At 43.3% G+C, this 26,272-nt stretch overlaps 1 protein-coding gene across 2 annotated transcripts in view; it reads left to right on the top strand.

Annotated features, from left to right (window-relative positions):
* Positions 1 to 2,164: 2,164 nt before the first annotated feature.
* The window catches only part of CAPN6 (calpain 6), a 63,505-nt gene continuing 39,397 nt past the window's right edge, over positions 2,165 to 26,272 (top strand). Inside the window, exons 1-3 of one of the 2 annotated variants that reach the window (XM_014954885.1) lie at positions 2,165 to 2,418; positions 10,456 to 10,541; positions 11,364 to 11,538. In XM_014954885.1, the coding sequence (XP_014810371.1) occupies positions 11,374 to 11,538 (165 nt within the window). In that variant the 5' untranslated portion in view covers positions 2,165 to 2,418; positions 10,456 to 10,541; positions 11,364 to 11,373. The remainder of the gene's footprint in view (positions 2,419 to 10,455; positions 10,542 to 11,363; positions 11,539 to 26,272) is intronic. The other variant, XM_014954886.1, reaches the window with a different exon arrangement.

The following is a 26,272-nucleotide window of genomic DNA, read 5'->3' as shown; positions in this document are numbered from 1 at the left end:
TCTATTGTTTACTTGTGCTGTGACGTGTCTTTACACAAAGGGCTAGCTCTGGGCTTTTGTTTGCTGTCTAAGGGTGTTAAGCATGAGCCAGGTTTGGAAGCAGCAAGTCTAGAGCAGTGGAGTGTGGTGGGACACTGCTCTGGGAGGTCTTAGCAGGCTGTGCAAGTCAGCAATGGGAAAACCAGGGACATGTGGAGATCAACAGAGTTTTTGATATAAAACAGCCTAGAGGAGTGTGTGATGGTGGTGCTCAGGACATCTCCAACAGGGGGGCTAATGGCTGCTGGAACATCCAAGGATTTCAGGTACTATGTTGGAAGGTTAAACTGTCCACAGTAAGTGAGACCTTTTTCCAGACTGCAGCAGTGTATGTGAGCATGTCTCTCAATGCTTTGGTGTAGTCCCACTGAATTACAAGCTTTTTTTTGTCATGGTTCTGCAGTGAGATCAGAGCTGTCTGATTGCTTCTTGGTTCCTGCATGTATGGCTCAGCTTGCTGCCTGTCTAAAGGAATTCTTGTTTCTGACAAAACTTCCTGCAAGAGCAACTCCTCAGCCCAGACAAATTGCATACAATTCTGGGATTATGCCACCAGATTTAATACTCATATGAAAAAGTTCTCATGATTTTGTTCCACATTGGATCAAAGGCAGCTACTGTGATAACATGTCTATATAAGCTGTCAATATTTATTATCAGCTTGCAAAAAGTAGAATTGTGTTGTGTTGCAAGGGATTTTTTATGTTCTTCCCGGCACTGCGCAAGTATGTGTGGTATATATAGTCAGACGTCAGCTTTTTATTATGACTTAACTCTGGTCTGTTTACTCAATCATGAATTGAAAACACATGGCTCTAGTATGTAGGGCTTTTTTACTCATTAAATGCTAAAGCTGTAGTGGCAGTTTCCAGGGACTTTCTGTCCAAATTTCAGCATGCCTTCAAAGGGAAGTTGGGTAAGTGCTTTATAGGAGAGCAAACAGTCCTGCAGCGAACCTTGCAGTACAGAAATTTATGATACTACTTAACACTTCGTCTTCAGAGTGTTTTCTGGATGTAACTTGTCCCCTGAGATCCAAACTCCTTTAGGCAAATAGGAGATTTGCTGAATAGCAAGGTTTGGGAGAAGGAGTGGACTTATTTGGAAACTTAGACTAGTTATGTTAAAATGAGGAGGAGGCAAATTGGGGAGAATATTTAAAAGTACTGGTACAAAAGAAACTTTGTAACATATTTTGAAATGGGGCCTGTTCAAAAATTGGACTACACTTACTAAAATATAAATAAAAGCCACATACCAGTAAAATAAAGGTATTACAATCCTCAAATGAAAAAAAAATCATGTAAAATTAATCCAAATGTTTAGGGTTTACCCAAAATGAAATTGGGTCTGAGCAGAGTATGGAGAGAAGCTTGTTTCTCCAAAACCCTTTCTTAATGAGAATTTAATTTTGTCCCATTTTTAATTTTGTCACAGCACAGAGAAACGTAGTATTTTCTGAGTTCTAAACTGTGGTGTTAGTGCCATGAAACAATGTATCTTCCTTTACTAGCACAGGGAGAAGAGAAAGATGGGACAAGTACCTGAGTGAGGATGGGCAGACTTGTGATGGATCAGAGATCAACAGAGCTGGTTCTCAGTGGTGCTGAGTCCGGGAGCAGTTCAGCCTCCTTGGGGACCTCTGGAGTCCCCTGTGCCTCTCCCAGACGGGGCTTCTTCATCACTCAGGTTGCTTCCCCCCCTCCACACGTGAAACGGGAACAGCAAAATAAGGCAGTTCTAGGCTGTGAACAGTCAAGTCAGGAGAAAGCACCCGGCAGTGTGTGAGAGCTGTTCCTGTGGCTACAGGCTTGCCATAGTGCTCGGAGTCAAGGGCACAAAGCTGCCCGTCGGATTTTGTTGCATCTCCTGGTCTACACTACCCCATCCAGCTGTGAGTCCCACATGGGGGAGACTCTTCTCCATGGCCTGGACGGACCGTTATCAGAAGGGACACACTGAGGAAGAGGCATTGACACTGGCTTTATTCAATATTCCTAAATATATTCCTAATAAGGAATATTTTTTTTTCATGGTGCACATTAATCTGCCCTGTTTTCCATGCGAAAAAAAGCCTGCAACTCTTGCCAAACAGCCTCGCCTCATCTCCTTCTTTAAAAGTTCATTCACAGTTACAGCCACAGCTTAGAAGCAGTCTACCGGGAGTAAACAAGGCTCTGCTTTTTAAGGTCAGCTCGGGAAGGTTTCCTGGTGTCCCTGTGACTCAGGGCTGGAAGGGTCATCCCGAGACACACCCCCCTGGTGATGTGTTCTTGGTACAGTCCAAAGAGTTTCAGGTTGAGGAGCTGAGGGGATCTTTGTTTACAGGAGTCATTCTGGAGTTTGATGTGCCTCAGAGCAGGGACAGACCTCAGCCAGGTAAGTGCCAGAAACAGCCTGTAAACTGGTATTTACTTCATTTGCACCTTTATCACCAGGATGAAAACTCTCTGTATTAGTAGTACCGAGCACTTCAGCCAGCACAGTGAGAAAGTGCCTTTGTCTTCTGCAGTAATGGACATTTCTTTCGGAAAGTCATATCTCGACTGTGGGCTAACTCTGAGCCGTGCGCTCATTGTGATTTATTGCAAAAGCATGGTTGCTCTTGTTTCTTCTGGGATAACCAGTCTAAAGCTAGTTTTCTCTCTATAGGCATCATTAACAGTTATACCTAAAAAAAGGGCCAGACTGATAAAGTGTGATTTGATCTCAGTGCTCATATAATTCCATTCTTCGTACTGTCTCTGATCTTCCCAAATACTGTCGGTTCTCTCTGTGGATTCTTTCATTGTGAAATTCAAGTGGGATTTCAATTTTTTGTTGTTCTTGTGAAGGAGATTTTTTTTTATATACTGTGTTTAAAATAAGAGATAAGTGGATCCATAAAATAATGGAGTGGCCTGATAGAGAGTTATCCATTAATTTTCAATCATTGTCTTTTTTTTAAACTAACTTTTATGAAAAGGCAGAATGGAGAGATACTGGGATTCTGAAGAAAGCTGGTTCCTGTGGTTTCAGCACGAAAGCTTAGCTTGAATGAATCAACTGACGAGTGCTGTTAGCGTTTTCTTTAGAGCTTGTTATAGATCTCTTGACTTGGATTAATGTTAATTGTAACAATTGGCATCTACTGTACTAAAATAGGCATTTTTTAAATTCAAAACTGGAATTGTACCTCCCTGTAGTTAGCTGCGAATCTGTCTTGTCTTGGGGTTATAGTGGAAGCCACTGAAGGTCAAGCTTTTTGAACTATGCAGATACCTGTGCACTTTGGAAAATCCTGTCTGTCTGCATTTCCTCAAAAATATGTCCCATAGCCACTTTGTGTCCTCACTAAAAAGAGAGAGGTGATAGCTTAGCTAAAGGATCAAGCTGTACTGATTGGATCCTGTGCAGTATACACAGCTGGAACAGGGCTCCTTTTGCTGGAGAAACAAAGTGGCAGCATTAAATAAGCAAGTGGCAATTGCAGTTCTGAAACAGAAATGTCCACCCTGAGAACTTGCTTTTGAGTCCTGGTGAAGAGGTAGCATGTGCTCACAGTGCTGGTGCACGGTTGTTTAGAAAAGCATTTTAATCTCGTGTGTCAACTGCAGGCTAACGTGTGCGTGTTGATCTGTAGTGTTGTATAATCATACAACACCATCACCCTGGCTGCTCCAGGAGTCAGAGACCCTCAGAGTCCGGATGTGAGTTTTGAATTTCTGAATGCTGGTTGAGATCTAGTAGAGGACTTGAGCATCAAGTAGCATCCCCTTGAGCAGGGGACAGAGGCAGAACGCTGGGACCTTAAGGCTAAGATCACAGAATCACAGAATCGCCTAGGTTGGAAGGGACCTTTAAAATCATCTAGTTCAACCATAATAATAATTATAAAAAAAAAAAAAGAAAGTCTAGAAACTTGACTCAACAGTTTAGGCATTAAGCAGAGACTTAAGTGCCACGTATGCCTATTGCTCGTGGACTGTGCATGCACGTAACTTGGTACATGTTTGGTACAAGAGAGCTGCTGGGTGCACCAGGGATTCCCACTTGTGGCTGCAAAACAGGTTGTGCCTCTGACTGAGCCCCCCGGGGTCTTGGTGCAAGAGGCCCTTGAGCAGTTTGCTTGTTATGTGTGGACAGGATCAAGCCACACACAAAACACCTCATTTCACTAGTCTGGTTGAAGGCAGCAGGGCAGCGTGTGCTGCTTTTTGACAGCAGTAGCCTCTGCCCGAGAGCACTTGCCAAGAAGTGATTTTCTCTTTGGTGTGAGCTGCGAGGCCACTGGGCTCCCCTCTGGAGACTGACCCTGGTGCCCAGCCACAGCCCTTCCAGCAGCAGGGGTGCACGCAGGGGAAGGTGAGCTGGGAGTCTGGCTGAGCTCAGTCCCTGCCAGCCTGGTCCTTACAGCCTTCTGTTGGATTGCAGGGAAGGAGCCCTGGGCTTTTGCTTCTGCTCGCAGTGATCTTTGAGCATTTTAGCCATTGAAGGTTTTACCTGGAAACCAATCAGTTGGAGGCAAAAGTCTGCTCTGCTGCTGACTCCATTCCTTTTTAAATCTCTGCCTTTGCCCAAGGGGAGAGAGAAAGAAAATGGTTAAAAGCTATTGCACAGGAAACTACACTGGGATAAACTCTAACAGAAAAGGCAAGGAGGGGAGAGAGGGAATAAAGACAGAGTTTACCCTCTCTGAGTGTGTTCTGCCAGGATTTCGAGTGGATTTGACCGTGAAATCAGCATTGTACTGCTGAGTAATCCTATGCATACATGGGTGTTGATTTCACTCAGTTTTCAAGCTGAAAGATCACACACGCACCTGAACGTAAGCCCTACAAATTCAGCTTCCTTCTGCTGGTGCCAGATGGGATCCTTCCCCTTCAGGAATAATCACCTGTAAGTGCAGCTTTTCTCAGCACTTTTTCTCAGCTGTCCAGCCCCAGCACCACCGGTTCATGCCCTGAATGCTGGACTAGCTGTGCCTGTGGGGTGGGAGCTGCAGCGTGCGTTTACCCAGCACCTCACACCCCAAAGGGCTGCAGAGTGTTTGCAGGGTGTGAGCCCCGACTCCAGCACTCCCTTCCTGAAGGGTAAGAATGGGCTTGCATTTTTTTTTTCCTCACCAGGAACTGACTAGAAGAGAGGTGGGAAAGAGGACAAGCTGTGAAAATCAATGATAGGGTTCCTGGTGGGCTCCTGCTCAGCTCCTGGATTTATGGGAATGGCAAGCTTGGTCCTGAACTGACACCCCTCCCCATACTGAGCCTTCTGGCTCGGACACAGTTTGCAGTACAAACTCCCAGCTAAAGTGCTATAGAAAGTCTCTCTGTCTCAGTAAGACTTGAAAGAAAAGCCTGGTTAAGTGTCATGATGTTACAGTACAAGTGTTGTGATTAATTTTATTGCAGTAAAGCTTTGGTTTGTGGCCAGATGATTCTGCCAGTCCTTGACGCCATCCATAAAAGCAAATGGGTTGTGGCCAGTCTGTTCCTGGTGTCCAGTTAGTCTCCCCTGCGTTTCTGCTCAGAAGTGATAGGATATGGGCAGATATTCTCAGACAAAAATATGTGAGTTTTCCTCTCTAAATGTTAATGCTAAGTATGGCAAAACTGTACAGCAGAGCAATGTTGGCACCTCCTCGTTTCTATGTGAAGACAAATGCTTATGTCTCCTTCCCTTATCCAACTCTTGAGCTGAGCTAGACAGAGAAACCTTTATATGCCTATTAAAGTACTGTTACAGAGGCCATAAAATAGCCTAATCAACCTTACTTTGTTGAAAAATCCAGAAGCTGGATGAAAGAAGGGCTAATGCTGCACAGTTGTAGCATGCAATAAAACTTAGTATTTCATCTAAGTAGGGAGAGCATTGTCATCTAAACGAACTGATAAGCCCTGGGACCATGATCATTAATTCTGAACCGGCTGCTATTACATTCTCCTGTGCAGCCAATTTGATCCAAATTGAATATGCGCTTAGTAGTGCAATTGCATATCCACACAATACAGATTTAATGCTGACTTTGTACTTTTATATTGGCTTATGCAGAAGAAGAGAGGATACCCAATTCAGCATAAAGACTCCAGTGCAGTCAGTGCGTTGAACGGTCTAAAGAAATTGAATGAGTAAATTTCTCCAGTAGTGATGCTCTGTGTTATGGGTAGTGATGCTTCAGATGCACGTTAACAGCCATGATCACAAAATCACAGTGTATGTGAAGTGGAAGCTTTTCAATTGCTTTAAATTCTCCCACACTCTTAATACAAATTTGCAAAGTCACTGCTTTGTGAAGATCTGTGATCATTTTGCACAGGAAGAGAAGGCAATAACCTTTTCCAGCTGGAGCCCTGGAAGTGCCTTTAATTAGTCTTACAGAAAACCAGTTCAGAGTAATTTAAAGCTCTTGGCTGCAGGGCAGCTTTTTTGGAAGCACTCGCTCATTTGATTGCTCTGAAGCAAGCTATGAGTTTGGAGAAAGAGATGTTTGGAAAAATACTAAGCTATGTTTGCAAACAGTTAAATATTTGAGTCCCTGTTTTGCTGCCACAGTCCAAACAGTGGTTTTGAGGTTTGGTGATAAGTGAGTATTGAAAGAACAGAGTTGAGAGGTGCTTGTGCATTAAGACAGGCACACAACTGCAGTTAGGACAGAGAACCCCCAGAACCAGGTGTTGGTGGTTATTATTATTGGTAAGGCTACTGTTCACATGAAGCAAAAGCAAGCTTGGTACCTCCAAATGGATAATAATCTTTAAAGCCAGGATGCTACCCCGGAGCATGGCATATGCTGTGCATATCCTTTCTGGCATCCCTCCATGGTTTTCCCAGAGCAGGGCTCGTGGAACAGCAGGAATGTGGTCCTGAGGCTGGGCTGTGCCTGGACTCGGGCGGTTTCATCTCAGGATCCACTTACTGGAAGAAGCAGGTTCATGTTCAAAGCTGCGTTCAACTGTGGCCTTAAATACTGGCTAGAAATTAACTTTGCCCTTTTAGTCCTGGTGCTGAGCATGAAAATTCCTTTAAGTCCTGCAACTGGAACAGAAGAGTGAGAGGCATGATAAAATCTGTGTGTTACAACGCGCCAAGCGTCTTCCCTGAAGAGGAGTTTCATCTAGAACAGAGAGTTCACTGCAGCTGCTTGGCACTGTTCGCCTTTGGGACTGAAAGCGCTGGTTTTTGTTAAGGCAGAGCCAGCTCTGTGCCATCCCTGTGCCCCTCCTGCAGGGGTGGGAGTGGGAGGGATGCTTTCTCAGGCAAGCTGGCTCGCTGCGGAGGGCTGCAGTTGGCTTTACAGCTGCAATAACTTCTCGCCTGGACTTTGTACACTGTGTGTTGCTTAGTTGCACAGAATAACAAAAAGGGACTGAGAAGAGATGAATTCTGTTAGTTTTTTTGCTCATTGCAAGAATTTAATGGTAGCGAGGGTGTAATTTTCACTCCTGCATGTCTGGACAGTTCATCTTGTTTGTTGTGGAGCTTCTATGTTGCATCTGGGGAAGAGAAAGTTTAAGATGGGAAAATGTGAATGTAAAGAAATTCTATTGGGTAGTGTAAATAATACTTGAAGCTTGTCTTAATGTTCTTGTGAAGAACTGGATTTCAAGTGAATGTCTCTTTAATAATGCCAGGAGCTGGTATTTGCTACTGTGTTGAATGCGATTTAGCTGTACTCTTGCTGGCTCCGACAGGAAAAAAACATCTGAGTATTAACTGTAAGTGAAAACAAAGTGCTCCTATTGTCGGGCAGAGGAGGGGACTCTGAGCAGAGCCTGATTGAAAAGGGGACCTGCACTGGCTTGTCTTTGCCGTTCTGCTGAAATCCTTTTTCCGATCAAAATAGGAATCTCACTGGAAAAAAGAGCAGGTGTGAGAGAGACTTTAAAGCTCAGTGATTGAAAGCTGAGAGACATGGGCCCTCCGGTGCCCCTATTGATATCAAAGGGGATTGCCATAGTGCTGTAGAAACCTTGGGGTCAGCTGTGGTGGTGTTGTGCACCCAGAGAGATGAAGTGCTGGGGAGCTCAGCTCAGAGGCTGGAAAAGAGAAGCAGCAAAACTGTAATTGCATATTGTCAGGGAAATAAACCAAAAATGTAAGAATGGCTGACCTGTAGAGCTGTTTTTTTTTTCTTTTCCCTACTTCCTCTCCCTTCTGTCCCTCCCCTGGGGTGGTCCCTCTCTCTCTACAGAGCAGTAGAAGGTCTCTGAACTTTGGTACGGTATTTTTAGGACGGTGTTTCTTAGCTCCCGTTACAGCTCGCTCTGCGTCACGTGAGAGCACAGGGAGCCCTGGAAGCAGCGGCTGCCAAGCCAGGCTTGGTGTTTCCTCGGTGCAATTGTACACTGTGGTGTCAGCCGAACCAGAGGTAAATCTGTTGGGTGCTGAGCAGGGGAAGCTGTGCTACTGTGAACTGGAGAAAGGAGGAAGGAGTGTGGTTCTTAGTTTGGGACCTTTGATGTTCAACTGAGTGTCAAAAACTGGGAGCTGCTTCAAAAATAAACCTTGGAGTGGGAACCAGGTGCCTGCTTTCTGCTTCAGCCAGGTTAGGCCAGGTTAGTACCCCAGGAGAGGTGGTGCTCTGCTGTGGTCCTCCGTCCTCAGCCCTCAAACAATTAAGCTGTTGTATAGAAACTGCATTTACATTCTTTACCGTTAACTTTCCAGTAAGAAAAAAATATAGTCCTGTTGTCTTTCAAAAGGGTGCTTTTGGGTTCCTGTGAAAGTAGGTTTCTAGTAGTTCACCGGATGGTGATGGGACTTCAGATAAGCTTCAGAGCTCAGTGTCTCATGGAAGAAAGGAAAGCAGCCAGTAGCCAGGCTGGACAGCCCTGGGCACCCAAGCCCTTTCTAAGACACACGCACTCAGGATGGCACAGGGAGCATGGAGAGGGGCACGTTAACAGTCTGGTAGGAGAAGCCTCCTCCTTATCAGTGTTCCCCTTGGCGAGCACTACCCTGTGGAGCCCAGGGTGAGGCAGGTAGCAGCTTGATTTCATGTGCTGTGCTTTATGACCACATTCTGTGCATTGCTGTGGGACTGGCTGTTGTGTAATGGGGTGTTAATCCTGGAAGGACTTGCGTTCCAGTCCAGCAGATAGAAGGGGAGAAAGGGTGGGGGGAATGAGGTCGTTAAAGGCCTATCTCTGTGAATTAGGCAGTGACAGCTGAAAACCTTATCAACCAGGGACTATTTTAAAAACAAGCATATCTTGCAAATAGTCTTGGTTTAGAGTATTAGTTAGCTCATGGGGAATTTTAGTAAGTAAGAATGCCTGTTATCATGAAATAATCTATATCCTACCCAAATTAGCCAAACTGTTTAATTTTTTTGGTCCCTGAGCTATGTTTGTGTAATTGACAAGTTGTTCTGCACTTGAATTTGAAGAACTGCTTTGTGGGGGGAATTAAGTCTGTTTGGCTTGTCTTGGGAGGCCATCTGCCACATGAGATGCCTTGTGACTTTTTTTTTTTTTTTTGAGGGAGATAATTAACAAGGCAAAACCCTTAAGGAAAAGAAATTGCTAAAAATGGCGTAGTATCAGTGAACCATTTGGCTTTGAAGAGTTCATCCAAATGTTGTTCTCTTTTATTGAAGCTGGATAACACAGTCACTAAGGGGCTTCATGGCCCAGTTCTAGAAAGGGGGAGTTTTGGCCTGGCTGAAGGCATAGGAAATTTTCCATCAATTCCAGCAGCATCAAGATTTGACTCAAAGTTGTTACAGTCCTGATATATGCAAAATTCATTGCTGGATTTTTGCCCTGAGTAACAATGGAGAATGAGCTGGCATTTGAAGATTTAGCTGGTCAAAATATCAATAATAAACTATTTCTTTGTCCTGTCACTTTGCGGTGTGAGATTCTGCTGGTAGAACTCAGGTGGTAGATTACTCTGTGGTTACGAGGCTTTGGAATGGGTGCAAGAATGGCAACAAGGTAGAAAAGCACTCCTGAATACTCTTCTTATTCCCATTAGTGAAGGTATTAGAGCAGCATTTCTCATCCTTGAAGGACCATTTAATTTAATTTGAGGCAAGGGGGAGAGAAGTGAGGGGAGGGAGAGAGAGGGGTGGGAGAGGGTGTCAAAACCATCCCTAGACTATTTTGGCCACAGTAGCTTTCACTCACAAGGACAAAGACCATGATTAATTTGACATTTCCAAGTGTTCCTCGTTACTTTTCTGTGCTTCTCCTGTTGTGTTCACTTGCATGCCTGGAAAGGCTTGTGCCAGGCTTGGTTTAGTTTTCTGCAGATTTGTGGAATTTCATCCAATTTGTGCTGCAAGTGCCTTAAGGAGCATGAGTTGAGATCACCGCAACAGAGCACAGCAAGTAGGCTGCTAGAACAATGTGATGCCATGCTCTGTTGCGTGCATGTTGTTTAGTTCTTATGATCTGACATCAAGACAACCTAAATTTGTCTTTATTGCTGTAGATAACTCAAAGAAGGGCAGATACATCCCTAACCCGTGGCAGAAAGGAGGAGGAGAGGAACTGACACACAGGAGCAATCTGAACAAAGTAAGTTCAGATACTCTGTCCACTCCCTCTCTTGAAAGAGGTAGCATCCCTCATGTCCTTCAGACTATCCTGAATAATTTCTGCAGTTGATTTCTGACTTGTAGAGTGTTTCAGAGAAATTTATTTGGGCTCTATGGCTGTGACTGTAAACTTGCCAGATTAGATAGTCATGATTCTAGGAACTAAGGCCTGAGAGCAAGTTGGTTTGGGTTTTTTGTTGTTGTGAAGTTTTTGTTTTGTTTGTTGGTTTGGTTTTTTCCGTTCTCATCAATTATTTGCAAATATTTGCTGCCTCTGGTAATTTAGTTCCCTGAAATATAACATAAAGTTCAAAGACAGTAATACTAGCCAAAGTATTGGCACTTAAATGATGATGGAGAACAGTGGAAATCTGTTTTTGGTTTTCTTTGGGCATAAGAGTTGGAGTAGATAATTACAGCTCTAGTGGCCAGAAGAAGAATGTAGAACAGAAAGATGGTCCAGCCCTTCACGCATGGTACAGACTGAGAGCCAAGCCCCACTCTGTTACCTTCCCAATCAATTAGACAAAGCAAAATGCTGGTTTTGTGTCTGGTCTGGACACTCTAATGTCCTTCCTGATAAAAATTCTTTTCAGCCAAAAATACCATCCTAATATAGAAGATCTTCTTGGTTTTATGGTCTTCTAGTCTACTACATGACATAATTTAATTTATAGTATGTTTTTTTTTAAACAGAAATGAGTAATTAATCTTGTTTAGAACAAGTTACATGCTCTGAGTGGTATCATCTATGAACTATAAAGAGCATTCATAATTTACACAAGCCAATATTCATCTTTAGACAGAAAGATATGTCTTCATCAGTGCAACTCTTCAGAGATCAGAAGTACCACGAGCTGAAAGGGCAGTGTATCCAGCAGAGACAGCTCTTCGAAGATCCTGAGTTTCCAGCCTCAGATGAGTCCCTTTTCTATCAATCAGCGCCACCAAGGAAAGTTGAATGGAAGCGCCCAAAGGTAATTGATACTCTGCTTGTGAGGAGCTGCTGTTTGTATCGTTCCACTCCTTCTGTCTTCTCTGTGCTAACACACAATTACGTGAGTATATTCTCCTTCCCTTTTTCCATTCATTTCTTGTCATTGTGTGATTCAGATGGCAGCCCCTCTGTCACGCTGCTGTCTGAGATGAAAGTCATGTCTTACTGTAAAAAGACAAAAAGCAGCATTCTGTGCAGCATAATCATGCTTTTTACAGTTGATGGCTCTCTAATAGCAAGCAGCAGTGTGAGGTGACTCTAGCCATAGTGGTTTAAATCAGACCTCTATTTAATTAAGAATACCAGTAATTAATTAAGACTACCAGTAATAGATCAGTCAATACAGGAATATTTTCTGCTAATAAATTCTTAATTTGCTGGGTCAGTCTGTGGATATGTACCTGTCTAGGTTGCTGCGTTGACAGAAGCATTTGAGCAAGGTGTTGAGATTCTTAACTCAAATTTCTTTTCAATACCTGTCACTTCTGAGGGCCTGGTGTTTACACACAGTAATCACAATATAAAATCTGAGCTTTAGCTATCCAATCTAGTGCCCCCTTCCTCCCACAGGTTGTCACTGCTTTTTTTTTTTTTTTTTTTTTTTTTAAAGTTAAATGTAACCCTTGCAAAAAAGCACTATAGACAATTAGGTTTTACTACCTGAATAGCTAGCATCTTCCTGCCTGGAATACTGGAAACAACTTAAATAATAATATAGGATTATTGTTCATTATTATAGCTCTCTGCATTTTTTCGGAATCACTTGTGCCTTATTAAAATGTATGGGGAAAGGAATCTCACAGTAGCAAGGTGAAGTTTTTCCAATCTCAGATAGCCGAGTAATTAATTTATATGTATAAACAAATTATTTGTAATTTTTCTTGGAGAAGACAGTAGGAAAGAAGAACCACAGTCTGCCCAGCAAGGGGTTTATCTGAGGTAGCAAACTGCAAGGCAGAGTGGTAATGTTGTGCTAAAAAAATGCTCAGGTGTTTCTAACTGACACCAATGGAATGAATTGAGAGCCCCCATTATCAGTACGTACCCACTTTGTGGTCAAAGCAAATGGATTAATTTCTGTTTCACAGGGAACTAATTTGTGTTTCCAGAATCAGTTGGTTCACTCTCTATATAGTGCTAAAGATAAAAGGAAACCATGTGTGTATAGTTGGCTGCCAGGTTACCTTTTGTATTAACTATACTGGAACCACAAAGCCCAGCTACATACGGGTCTAAAGAACTTTGAATGACTTCTGCAATATAAGGCAGGAGCTCACAAGCTGCTCCCAGGGAATACTCAACTGCACAGATGTGTAGCTGGTGCAGAGGAGAGAGAAGGTGAGTTCCCAAGAGGTGTCTAAGCAAACCTTTGCTCTCTAATGAATTTGATACCCTCTTCCTTGGCTGTGTTTCAGAGAGGTTTTGGTGAAATCTTAGCAGCAATTTTTACTCAAAGGGAATGGAGGTTTCCTTTATTGATTGATATCGTCTCTGTTCTCTGCATGGCTATGCTGAAGTTACCGTGGATTTTGTCTTTGACTTCTATAAAACTTCAATTATGCACCAGTGATTTTATATTCAAAATGAGCAGCTATCATCTGTACACAACTGATTTTTCTTATATCTATTTGCCACTTTTACTACCATCTTAACAGGAAAACAAATACGTAATTTGCTTCTAAGTGCGACTAATGTACTAGACATTTCAAATTGTTAATATTATTTATATTTGGGGTCTGTTAATTGGTTTGCTCTGAGGTTTTAAGCTTCCCATATCTTGTATTTATAAAGTAGTTCAGAGCTGTAAGGAAATAATTCAGAAGAACACAATCATTCCAACTCTGACAATGTGTCTTTCCATCAGAGAGTATACTCTGACGAGTGTAATGAAGAGGACAGTGGAAGTCTGTAGCCAGATACATACAGTAGTTTTACCCTTAAGCATGATGAATTTTTCCTCTACTCCACTCATGTCCACACTTGGGATTAGGGTTAATCTTCTGGAAGCACAAACTTGGGTGTCTTTTCTTAGAAAACATGATGCCAATGACAGTGTGATCTACTCCATATGCAGCTGGTACTGTTCCCTGTCCTCTGTGACAGGGCTTTACGGATGAGGCTGACCAAGGCTGCTCTGTATTTGCTAGAGTGGTATTAGGCTGTTTGGGTTTTTTCTTCTTTATTTTCCTGATAGTGTTAATTTCTCACAACAGCTTCAATAATGAAATTTTAGTGAGCAGAGCAAGGGTTGTTTTCCTGCTTCTCATTTTAGTTTTCCAAGTAAGACATGAGACTGAAGAACAGAGAGAATGAAGTTGGGGAAAAAAATGTAGGCATTCCAAAGTCTTTGGGTTTCTTTTTATTTACGTAGTGCTTTCCTGTTTATTGGAGTCTTTCATGCCCTCTTAGAAGTGGGAAATACCATGCAACCAGTCACAGTGAGGTCAGGGAAAGCCTTACTGCTTCCTAAGAAATGTGAAACAAGAGCTAACCTCTAGACATGGATGTCATTTTAGGCCATTCTGTTGTGTGCGTGTTCATTCAAGGTGGTGAACACTGGTACAAAGTCTAGTTGAAGACGAGTAACTAGCATCGTACTCCAGGGATCAAGCCCTGTTCAACATCTTCATTAATGATCTGGATGACGATACAGGGGCATTAGACTGGTCGACCTCCAAAGGTCCCTTTCAGGCTCAATCATACTGTGATTCTGTGTGCTATTCTAAAGCTGTGCCTGCCTTCCTCCAAATTAGAGCAGCTTTTGGGGCCCATGTAAGGCTACACTTAACAGATTTGTGGAGAATAGCTGAAGTATCACAGTCTTGCCCTTCTTGGGTGGGAGAGGGAGTTGATGCCTAGGAGGTGGTGGAGAGGGCCTTGTCTCTGCAGCAGAACAGAGGTAAGGATCTGCTTTCCAATGTTTGTTCATGGGTTATCTCCTTTCTGCCATATGGAACTCTATTGTACTCTTAAGTTAACTGGCTGAATGCTTAATTGTCCTTTTGGAGTGATGGGCTTTCCAGAGAGGGTAATGGCCTCACAGTATAAACATAAGGCGAAGGCCGGAACTGTCATCTACTGAGACAGATTCTGAGCAGGCCAACTCACCCAGAAACTACAGCTGTGTCTCCCCCAGCCACCCCGCAATGTTTGTACAGCATTTTGAATGTAAAGGAACTAAATGGTGATACCCTGTTTCCTGTCCTTGTGCCATCTCCATATGCAGTGGATGGCCTGTCCAGATGCTGGTACTTGTCCACTAGCATGAACAAACGGCTTTTTGCTTTAGAAAGCCTGTGTAGCTGTCTGAGCAGCTGGGGAGTGTTGCCCAGTGTACGCAGAGCTGGGGGATGCTGCTGCAATTGCTGTTGCTGGTGTCCAAACAAGGACGTTTGGGATCTGTGAATCTAAAGCTTTGCTGAGGAGAGGTGAAAGCTGGTCTTCTAGTTTCAGCTCACAAATATGCTCATATTTTGTTCAGTTACCCCAAGTGGTTGGGGGTGGCCAGACAGAGCAAATGCTTAGGAAGAGCATCTGTATAGTCAAAAGGGTTTTATTCTGCTCCAATGGAAAAAGGAGTGTAAGTGAGAGAGAGAAAAGAGGAGGGAGGGGTAATGGGTTTCTTCCACTTTGCTTTTGTCCTTGGATCTGCACCTGCAATGTTAAGTATGTTCTGTTTACTCATTCCAGTCAGACACACCGAGATAGGTCATTAACAATCTGACACTAATTACTTGTTTTGTACTTCTAAAGTCTCTTTGGGAAAGAGAACAAAGACAGGGTAGCGTTACTTCTGTGGCACCCCAGTATTAAGAAACTGGTGAACACAAAAGACACTGTGCAATTACCATGCAGTCTCCCTAGGATGGCTTGACTTTCCAAGGAGAAATGTTGTTATGGAAAGATCATCTAACAAATAAGAGCGTTGCACGCTGCTTGTATGCAGTACTGGGTCTTGGTCTCTTTGGAGCAATGTGGCATGGAATGAAGTTGGCAGGTCAGGGTAGAAGATTCTGCTTGTACAGAGGAGCTTAGTTGCGTGTTTGCTGATAATACTGCATTTTACTGCTGGGTAGTAAATGAGCTCAAAAGGTCTGACCCCACCTGGGATATCTGATAGAGCTGGCTGAAACATGGAATTGGCAAATTGTAGCACTCTGAAATTCTGTATTTTATTCTACGTAGGAAAAAGAAAAGTCTGAATGTGCCAGAAGATTTGCTGAAAAATGAGCTTGGGCCTTATTTTATTTTGTTTTTCTATCGTCTTCTCTATCTCCATACCAGTGATGGGTTATGAAAAGTAAACATACTATAAAAATGCCAAATTCTTTTTCACTTCTGCAAAGAAAATCTGGGCATTTTGGAGTTGATTTCATAGAAATAGTAGCCCCCGGGTAGGGGAGGGTCTGTCCTGGCCAGCCCTTTGGTTGCTCAGCCCAAGGCAGTTTATGGGCACTCTGGCCTTGCCCAAAGGTGAGATGCTCGTAATGGATGTCTGATGTGGAGCAGTCACCACCAGCTTCCATTACAGGCAGTAGAGAGGAACTGATGTGTTTAGGGTGTGATTCAACTGATGTGCATGAGATGTTGGCTTCAGGCTGAGATGAATCATACGCCACAAGTGCCTGGTCCCTGCCGACCAGAGGGTGAATTCAGGTGTTGATGCCAACAACATGAATCCTTTGCTGGTGTTTCAGGATGTTGGGCTCTGCTAACACCTCAGTGCCTCAGTCCACCTGTAAAATAATAACTGAGCTGAGCATGACCATTTCAAAGGTGCGGCATCTGCCAGAGCCCCTTAGAGGAAGGAAATTTCCTTGCTGTAACATGCCTTTATGAGTACAGCTTATTCCCTCCTTTGTTCCCAACACCACGCAGGGAGGTGCTGCCACTGAGGGAGAGCTGGATCAGCGTATCACCACCTTCCTATTGCAGCACCTGCACTTCACCCCCTTGCCTCCCATGAGAATCGAAGTATGTTCTTCCCTCTTCTGTTTGCCCCGGGGTGTCCTGGGTCACCTGTCCTGGTTAACCCCTTACCAAGGGCAAACACTGCCTCTGTGTGGTGGTCCTGCTCAGCATCAGCTTTTAGCAGAAAGCAGTTCGAGTGAGAATACCTGGGAACCCAAACTATCTGCTGACAGGATATTTTGTCTGTTTTGTTTTTAACTAAACCTTGGGTTTGTCTCAGCTTTTTCACTGAGCACTGACCTTGCAAAAAGTATTAAACCCCAAGGACATCTTTGTCAGACTTAAACAAATAGCAGTGATCTCCCAACCAGGGCAGGCATCCACGTGGGGAAAGAGTGGATAAGCTTGCTTCAGAGATAAGGGACATCCTTTAGTTATTCATAAAGGAAAAGAATAGTCTGATCCTGCAGAATGAGAGTCTTATCATGTGCTTTCCTGGTTTCCCTGCTTGACCCTCTGTTTTGTAAGCCCTGGTTTTGCTTTCATCTGCATCTTCTCTTTCTGAAAGGGCTGTGATTGTCCCCTTATGTTGCGGAAAGACAGAGCTGGTTCTTTTTCAGTAAGACAGCACAGAAGGATACTGTGTGACAGTACTGCTGAACCGCTTCCCAAGAAACCACTTTTGCGTCCCGGGAGGGACTGCTGCTGTGTTTGATTAAATCCCCATTAACTCACAGGTACCAAAGGTCAGATATCTGACAAAGTGGAGAATTGCATACTCATGGCCCACTGCCTGCCCTGTGTTCCTAGAAACACTGTGTGTCATGGGCCCCATTCTTTACTCTTCTTGCCGGTTTTCCAACACTTTCAGGAGTGGTTATCACCATGCAAGTGGAAAGGATCAGGAAATAAGGCACTGTGTTCTGGAATGATACAGCCATGGGAATAAACAGAACTAGTGTCTCCCCAGTTCCCAAATCGGGGAGTGTGGGATGAGCTGGTTGGTGACTTATTCAGGGCAGTGCGAGGGACTGAGGTGCCAGAGAACTCAGGAGCTCCAACTTCTGCACCTGCATGTGTTTCTTAAAGATGGCACCAGCTTTTGTTTGCTTCTAATTGGTGGAAAATTATCAGTTGTCTCCACAGCTAAAACATCTTCATATTTGTAAGTGCTGATTTGAGCCTTGGAGACCTATCCCCTCCCTTCCACCCCGCCACCTGTCTTAGAAGATGTTTCCCTCCTTTGGAAGGCAGAGGAGGCTTGGGGCATGCCTGCCTGGGCACTTAGTCTGGGTTAGCTTTACATATTTTGCATTACTGTTCTTTATTCCACATATATTCTCAATGACAAGATTTGTGGTCACAGCAAGCAGTCCTCCAGAATGCTTAACAGTATCCCAGTCCTCATACATTTTGTGGAATGAGTGTCATAAAAGACTTGGCTGTCAGGTGTAAGCACATCTGGGTTAAATGCCCCTCAGTTTGACTGTGAACAAGACCAGAGACATCTGCTTAAGTTTGGGACTACACGTCAGAGTCCAGTAATGCATGCAGGAGAGGCACTGGAGAGGGAGGTGTCCTGGCACTGCGTCTGGATTTGAGCAAGAACAGTTTCAGGGCATGGAGTGGAATGACAGCTCATTGCGCCCTGGGGTATCTGCCAGGATGGGGCCTGGGAATAATCCAGAGCCGGAGGAGCATGAAGATTAAAGGGGAATTCCATAAACTGGCATGACAAAGTGATGTGAACTCTTAGCAGCACAGTGTAGTTACATTGCTGCCTTCTGTGTGACAAACCGATTTGATTGTAACGGCCCCTGTGAATAGTGACACTTCTTTGGTTTGCCAGATTCCCTCCCCACGCCTCCAGCTCCCTTCTGGAGTGTAGCTCTTGATTTAACGATCACTTTCTCAGAACTGAATATGCTTTTTTCTCCCTTCAGCCTCTTCTTTCTGGTTAAAAATACAGGGCAACACCAGTTGTTCTTGCTTAATCAGAATAGAGGTCCCTCCCCACCAACTTTCTCACCCCTCAAGCTTTGCAGGATCTGATTATTGGTTTTTTCTGTGAAAATGCAACTTATTCTGCAAAGGCTGCTGACACGTCCTGAAATAGCCAAAGTTTTGGGTTTTGTTTCTCTGTCTATGCCCAGAATTGTCCATGTTTCTCTATTGTTGGTGGTTATTTACTCTTGTGAACACAAGTTGCAAAGCCCTGTGTGCTGTGATGCTTGTTTTCGTACTTGAGATACTGGCATATGTGGAATGTACCTGAATCTGAGAGGTGAGGAAATCTGTGCCTCTGCTGAGTTTTGAGGGAGCTCACAAATCCCTTTATGTGCCTCAAACCTATGGAGGGATTGATGGGAATACAAGGGTGGTTTCAAGTTGTAGGTTGTGTGAGCCATGTGCCAGTGTCTTGCAGCTTGCTTATTTGTTGTGCTTCTCTGGAACGTGTTTGTAGGGGAAGTGGACTGTGAAAAATTCAGCCCTGCACTAACATGAAATAAATCTTAGCTGGCTTCTTTTTCCTTTTGTGTTTGTCACAAAGATCATAACTCCATGGATGTTGTCCTCCACAGAGAGACCAATTGAGTCTGAGGTACTAACTGTAACCTTCAGTGGGTGACTTTCAGACATTGCACTCCATTACTGGTGCTGTATAGGTCTCTTAGACAATTATAGGACTTCCTAGATTACATTGTTTATCATCTTAACGGGCACTTTCATATGCGGCAATTAGCTGTGATTACACAAGTGCAATAGCAGGGAGGCTATTTGCCATTGTTACAAGTTGTTTTACTAGCCATTAAAAGCAGATTTAGCTTGTGATCCTGAGCTCCAGCTTGTTCTCAGCTATTGAAAAGATTAATTCAGATGTTTCTTTGCTAAACGTACATGTGTGTATATATGAAGGGAAAGGTTGGAGTGCAGCTTAATTTTTATAGAAGAGCAGACTCAAAAGAGGTACAAAAGGTCATAGGCAAAGTAGGCTCTGACCTAAGTTTAAACCCTTCATCCTAAGGAGAGATGAAAGAGATTAGGAGCTAAACTCTGGGAAGCAGTCTGCCCTGGAAGATAAGTGGAGAGCTCGATGGGAAGGTTTCTGTACATATCAATCATCTTTTCTAGGTTAAAATTGTGGAGGCGGAGAGAAGACCGTGTAGTCCTCTAGATATGATGCAGCCTTCTGTTCGTATGGAGGGGGTGGGTGAGGGGATGACAACGGGTAGACGGGAAACCACCAGAAGAAAATGATTTTTAAGTGTTGGTAAATTGTCTTTTTTCCCCCCTCATCAGCTATGTACACGACGAACTGTGTACCCCATAACCTCCTGCAAATGAAGTCTAGCACTGCTGAACGTTTGATTTGATAAAGTGTTACAGCATCCTCTGTGCTTGGTTATACTGAGCTTGGCTGCAGCCATCTGTCATTCTGCAGGTGTCAATCTGCAGAGGAGAAGGAGCTGCTTGCCAAGGGCTGGCTGCCGTAGCCCCCGCTCTGGAAGTAAGGACAGGCTGTTCCTGGGGAGGAAGGTGTTAAATCCATCCCAGCTGTGGGAGCTCAGATGTTGGCACAGCTCCCAAAGATGCATGTGGCAACACAAAAGCATGCTCTTCACACCCGTTGCCCTAGCAACTGCGCATTCAAATGGCAGAGATTGGCAGTCGGATCTCACAGAAGATGATGCAGTTGCAATTAAGTGGAATTGTCTTCAGGTTGTTAGATTTAATTTTGGGCTAGGAGGGAAGGGGTGGGGTGATGGGTGAATGTTAGTGATATTAACAATGAACTACCATCCATTTGAGATACTGGTGTAGGCAAGATTCCATCATGTCGTGTGTTTCTTTAAGGGTAAAATTAGTGCTGATACTTGGCTTCTGAACCTTGTTTTTTGTTGGAGAGACTAAAAAAAATCTCCCTCAAGAGCTTTATTTGTTTAGTGAGGGTAGATTTAGAGGGGCTATCACTGTTCTTGGATCCTGGTGATCCACAGACTGGAACACTAGGGTTTACAAATTCCCTGTAGAATTGGTTGTGTAGGAGGTGCTGTCCAGCAGTAGAGGGCAAGATCTTTCAAATCCAGGTCAAAACAAGTCTTGTCCTTATTGTATGGCTGTAATTCTGGATTAACTGGATTCAGAATCTGCTTTTGTCTACCTGGCTGAAAAATGGCAAAGGTGTTTTGGGGGGGGGGGGGGAGTGTGCTTGTGTGTTTCACAACTCGGAAGAGTGTCCTTTCCCATTTGGCTAGAAAAGGAAGAATCGAACAGGAACATCTTTGTTATGTCAGCCATGTAAAACATGCTTGACAGCTCACAAGATCTGAAAGCAGCCTGGGGAAGCAGGGTGACTCCTAAGGAGGCACCGAAGAGTATACAATTTAGTCTCCTGTGTTTAGGTTTAACATTATTATTCATCCGTTCTTCTTAATCTCGTATGGAGTCAACTCCTGTAGAGCGAAGGGAAGGGCCTTTATTGCCAGAGCAAAAGAGACAGCTGCCACAAGATATCCCTCTCAAGCACCTGAGGGCTCGTTATGTTGATCATAGTAAAAGTGGAGTAGCCTGGATGGGAGACCACCCTGGGTGGAAGTGCCCATGCTGTGGCCACTGCTAGTTCATGTTCCACATGACGCTGATTCTTTCACAGTGGCTGTGACATACCCTGCTACAAGTCCTCCCTCATCTTCCAGCAGGTGTTCTGATTGGGGTTTATTGTCAGAGGTTTGGGTTGGAAAATGTGTGTGGGCTTTGTCTGCGGATTTGACCTGTTATATTCTAAAGTAACCTCTGTCACCAAAGCATCAAAGTAATAATTAACAGGCTTGTCTCTGGAAGTTTGCTGTGCACTGGACCCCACAAGAGTCTTGTTAACAGCAATATTTTGGTTTTGATTGCATTTTACAGAGAGAGAATTTTAAAGCAATATAAACTTCATATACAACTATAGATTTCACCAATATAGGCCCTCAGCAACCTGAAATCTTGGTTCACTTGCAACAGCATTTCTAGCTGTGACAACACCAACCCAATTTCTACTTAAATACGAAGCCTATATGATGGGCTGCGGGTGCCAGAGTCACTATGCACTAAGAAGTTTTGTGTCTGGTTCCAATGACTGTTAGTAATTGCAAGTGCTTCATGTTCAGAGGTCTCCACCTGGAGCAGGAAGGCATGGATGCGCCTATATGGATGTCTGATGGGGACTTGGGAAGCAGAATGGTGCAGTGGGAGGAAGGATGAAGCAGTGTTATGGTCTTGCATTGTCACATGAGGGCAAATCTGTGGCATTTTGAAGGCAGACAGAGACCCAGAATCTGTGCTATAAAATTTGAGTGGTGTTAGCTTTTTAAGGGGGATTTAAAAAAATTTTTTTCCTCGTTGAGGTGTCAGTATTTGCATGTGCTAAGAGTAATGATGGGGATAATAGTGATAGATATACGATAGATAATGATATGAAAATAGTGATATTCCAGATGGACAGCACAGCCATCTGCTTTTCTAGAAGATGGGTCCAAGAAGCATGGAGAAGTTACTGGACAGAGCAATCATCAAAGGACCATTGCAGATGTGTTGTTGAGCACTTTCTTTCCCGATTGTTTGTTCCTGTAGGGAGGAAGTGAGCAGAGCTGTGTGCGGTGCCCTGAGGACTCCTCTCACATAGCCAAACAAACAAGTAGGGATGTCTTAACTCCCTTAATCCATTCCGGCAGTTATTGCTGGCAGTGGCTGGGACTCAAGTCTCGGAGGGCTATGTACAGCTGTGTGACCCTTGTCTATGTCCCATTTTCCTAGACCAGAATCTGTTGTTCAAATCAAGGCTGGGGTGTACTGAGGAGTTCAGCGTGCTGTGGCTCAGCGTGCTTTAAAGAAGCAGCCCTGAAAACTTTGGTATTTCATTTAGATGGGCTCTGCTTCTGTCTTTGAGAAGGTTCATCAGATATAGGAACAGGAACTCTGCTTTGTTCTAGGTTTTTGTGTTTTTCCTCACCTTTCTGCAGGAGACTGGTAACGCCTGACTCTGGCAGCATGCTTAGCCCTGAAGAGACCTTAATTGTGCTTCTGGGTGTTAATAAATTTGAAAAATGAAAACATGGGAGAACTTGGTGCTCCAGAACTTGGGAGGGGAGGTTCTCACTTTTTGAGGTAGGCATTTAGTTTAAAAAGTGCTACTGGGACTGAAGCAGACACTGTTTTATTCTCCTAAGGGTGTTCTTTTGAAAGCATCTTTTTCTAAACAATAGGAATTTCTGAACATGGTTTAATTCACTCTCATTCCCCTCAATGATAATATTGCACCTCAATATTAAGAACGTGGTTTTTTGGGTGAAAACTCAGCCCCTTTCAAAGCCTTGGAATTTTTCTGTGATCTGGGTTATCACCTTGCCTGTCCTCCCATGGGCTGAGTATGGGAGGCATTGTGAAAACATCGTTTGACATGTTTCCATCTTGGTTTCTGACTGGATAAACCATTCTTCCCAGAATATTTTGTCCTTAATGTTTTCATCTGGGGAAGTTGTGACATGTTTCTTCTGGAATTGCCAAAATGTTCCCGGAATAGAGTTGTTGCTTACCCTTATTTTATTAATTCCATAATTTTTTTATTTTGCCTGGAAAACCTTGTTAAGATGGAGCTTCCCCAGACTAAGAGATGAGCAAGAAACTATAAAGCCTTCAGCCGTCAGCAAATACCGCATGTCTAACCTCTCTGTTACAGTCTGGTGACTGAGTGGACCCTGTATGACGTGAACTTGAAGGCTCAATCCTGTTTCTGGTGTCACTTCAGAAAATTCTTTATTCTTAGTTGTGCCCTTCTGTGTTGGCTGTGTCATGACAGGAAGAAAAAAACACAGTGGCACCTTGCCAGCATTCCTGCCCTTTCCGCACCAGAAAGGTTGTCAAAGAGCTGGGAGTTCAGTGGATGTCCTAATGCACAGCTCCATCCTTCCTCCTCCTTTTCTCACAGGTACTGGGGTAGTGTGAGGCACAGGTTCCCCTTTTTTGTTGCGCTATCCTTAGATAACTCACCCTTCAATGAGTGTTGCATTTATTTAAAGGCGATAGAGGGGCAGTGTTTTGAAAGTGGCATCTTTCTCAACAGTATTATTCACCCAAGGCTTCCAGGGATATAATTATGAGCAAACATTTGTAAATGACATGCATGCTTGCCAAGCAGACAGCTCTCCAGATGCCAGTATTTTGTTATCTTCTCTCTTGGCAGTTTTTCCAGTTTATATTTCCCTCCTTCAGACTGGATGGAGGCTTTCTTATGGTGTTGCGGTTGTTTCCTCTAAAGAAAAAATGCTAAGCGACCTCAATGTCACTTCTAGAACATAAACAGCACAATTCCAAGGTTCAGAATGTTTCTTTAAAGTTTAAAATGTCAGGTTTTATTTAGTTGATTCAATCGTCATTAGACAAAAATTGGTTTCTCGGAGAGTCAGCGTCTATTTGTCCTGAGGCAATGTGATGATGGTAAGAATGACATGGTAAAATTTATTTTGAGACTGTAAAAGAAAAAGCCCAAGAATCACATCCTCGGCTAGTGTAAGTCTTCTTACGGTAATTGTTAGTTCATTGATTTAGTCTTCCTAAAGAATTAAATGTTTGGCTTGTCTGAAGGAAAAATTATAGCCCAAACATGCCAGTTGCCAAGGAAATTAAGGTACTGGTCTGTCAACACTCTTCCCCAAGAATGGAAAGCATCCACATCCAAAAAATGCTTTGTATGTTAAGAGCTTTATGCTTTTCTCCTTTTATTTTCAAATTTAAATTTGGATGAGTAAATTCCTGGAATTTGAGGTTTTGTAAGCCATTATATCTTAGATTTGCAAAATAATTTTCATATGCTGTTTTTCTGTGATTTAAATGTATGTTTCCTTCAAGATTAATTCTATTTAAAAATTAAGTAAAGATGTATGTTTTTTCTGGCTAAAAAGAAGCTTTTAAAAATCCTTCACAGCTGAAAGCACCTTTTAGAACTGCTGTCTTGCCTGTGTGGCATCATTTCTAATTTAATCATAAAGGCTAAAACATTTCGAATTTGCATCTTTTCAAGTTCGCAGGAAATAAAACATTCTTTTTCAGGAAAATGCACTGTCTGTAAGAGCAAATGTTATCTTTGGGTTTTTATGCATGAAATAAAATTTTCTCTTTGCATGTTTAGGATTCAAACTCAATTCACTGAAACAAGTTGTAGTGTAGGAGTCAGGATCTGAACTTTGGTCAGCGTTGTAGGTGTCAGAAGCCATCTTGACCTACTCATGTGCATCAGGAAATGGAATATCTGTCCTTGCAGATACTCAGAAGCTTGTCTGGGCATTGTCCTGGGCTCTAGGTGACCCTGGTCAAGGTCACCCAGTTTGAGCAGGGGGGTTGGACAAAGTGACTTACAGAGGTCCCTTCCAACCCCAACCATTCTGTGCCCATGGAAAGGAGAAATGAGTCTAATAAGTGTGTAGTTAGTATGGGGTTTGGGACTCCCTCACTGGGTTGGATAATGAGTGTCCATATAGTCCTCTTACTTTCATCTCAGTTTTCTCATGTTGAGGCCAATTGGTTTCCTTTGTGCAGTCATCCACGTGCGTATGTTTATATAATACATCTATATGTGCTCTTTGCGTTGGGAAGGCAGCCCATACTTCTTTTCTTCGCTCCCCAAATGCAGAATACCCTTAGCCTCTTTAGAGGCTCACAAAATCCTCACGAACTCCCTAACTCCCATATCTATCTGTTTCAGAAGAAATAATGAAACATAGAGCTTTGTGCAGATAGTTATTTAATTGGCTGCTACATTTTAGGTGGAAAACTGGCCCTGGAAAAGAGCAGAAGTGGCCTCATTAACTACAAAGACCTTCAGGACTGTGCCTGTCTGATAAAGAGCGTCTATGCTGTATAAAGCACATTGAGGTCTGAATTTTGCCTGGAGACAGCATTTTCTAGTCAGATAAAATGAATAAATAATCAAAATAGCGTGTTTGTTTTTCCTGAGACTGTACCAAATATTCAGTACTGTGATGGTGAGCAAAAAATTAAATCTCACTTAGCAGTGATCCAGCTATGGGCTGAGCTTTGGTCTGCAAGTTTAGAGTTTCATTGTTGCTTCAGCTTTATCATAGGTACAAGCACTTGTGGGACTGATGCAGAACACGAATGCAGGGCTTTGCTCTCCCTTGGTCACTAGGTTAACCCTATAGATAATTGGATCCATTTGCAAAAACTTTGAGCAGAGCACATCTTGCTATAGTTTTTGTGTGTGGTCATTGTTGTCCGTTTTCTCCTTCCTTTGGATAAGGGGCATTTAAGCCTTGGACATCTAATTTTTGTCCCTAAATGGAGGTGTGAATCCAGTACCATTCTCTGGCTTCTTCCTTCTTTCTCACTCACTGACTCTGCTCTCCACAAATGAAAGTTCTCAGAAATTTTATTTGTCTAAAAGCTGCTTTCATGTTTGGGCAATGGGTAAAACGGCTAATGTCTGGACTACAAGAGGAATAATTCACATTTTCAAATGTAATCCAGCCACGGCATTTCTCATCCCTGGTCTCAATGGGCTTTCTCTGTTCCCAAAAGCATGATGAATTTCTCATGAACAAAACCAAAGCAGTATCTGACTGTGGATAGAGGTGGATTGAGGGGGTTTGCACCTCTGCTTGTATGAAATGGCATCACCTCCTTGGCTCAGCTGAAGCTGAGAATCGGGCCTGTTGCACCTCTGCTTGTATGAAATGGCATCACTTCCTTGGCTCAGCTGAAGCTGAGAATCTGGCCTGCATCTCTACATTTGAATAGGCCGAAAA

Source organism: Calidris pugnax, unplaced genomic scaffold (genome assembly GCF_001431845.1).
Source record: "Calidris pugnax isolate Ruff unplaced genomic scaffold, ASM143184v1 scaffold38, whole genome shotgun sequence".
In the NCBI taxonomy this organism is placed as follows: Eukaryota; Metazoa; Chordata; class Aves; order Charadriiformes; family Scolopacidae; genus Calidris; species Calidris pugnax.
This window is presented reverse-complemented; position numbering and strand designations above follow the sequence as displayed.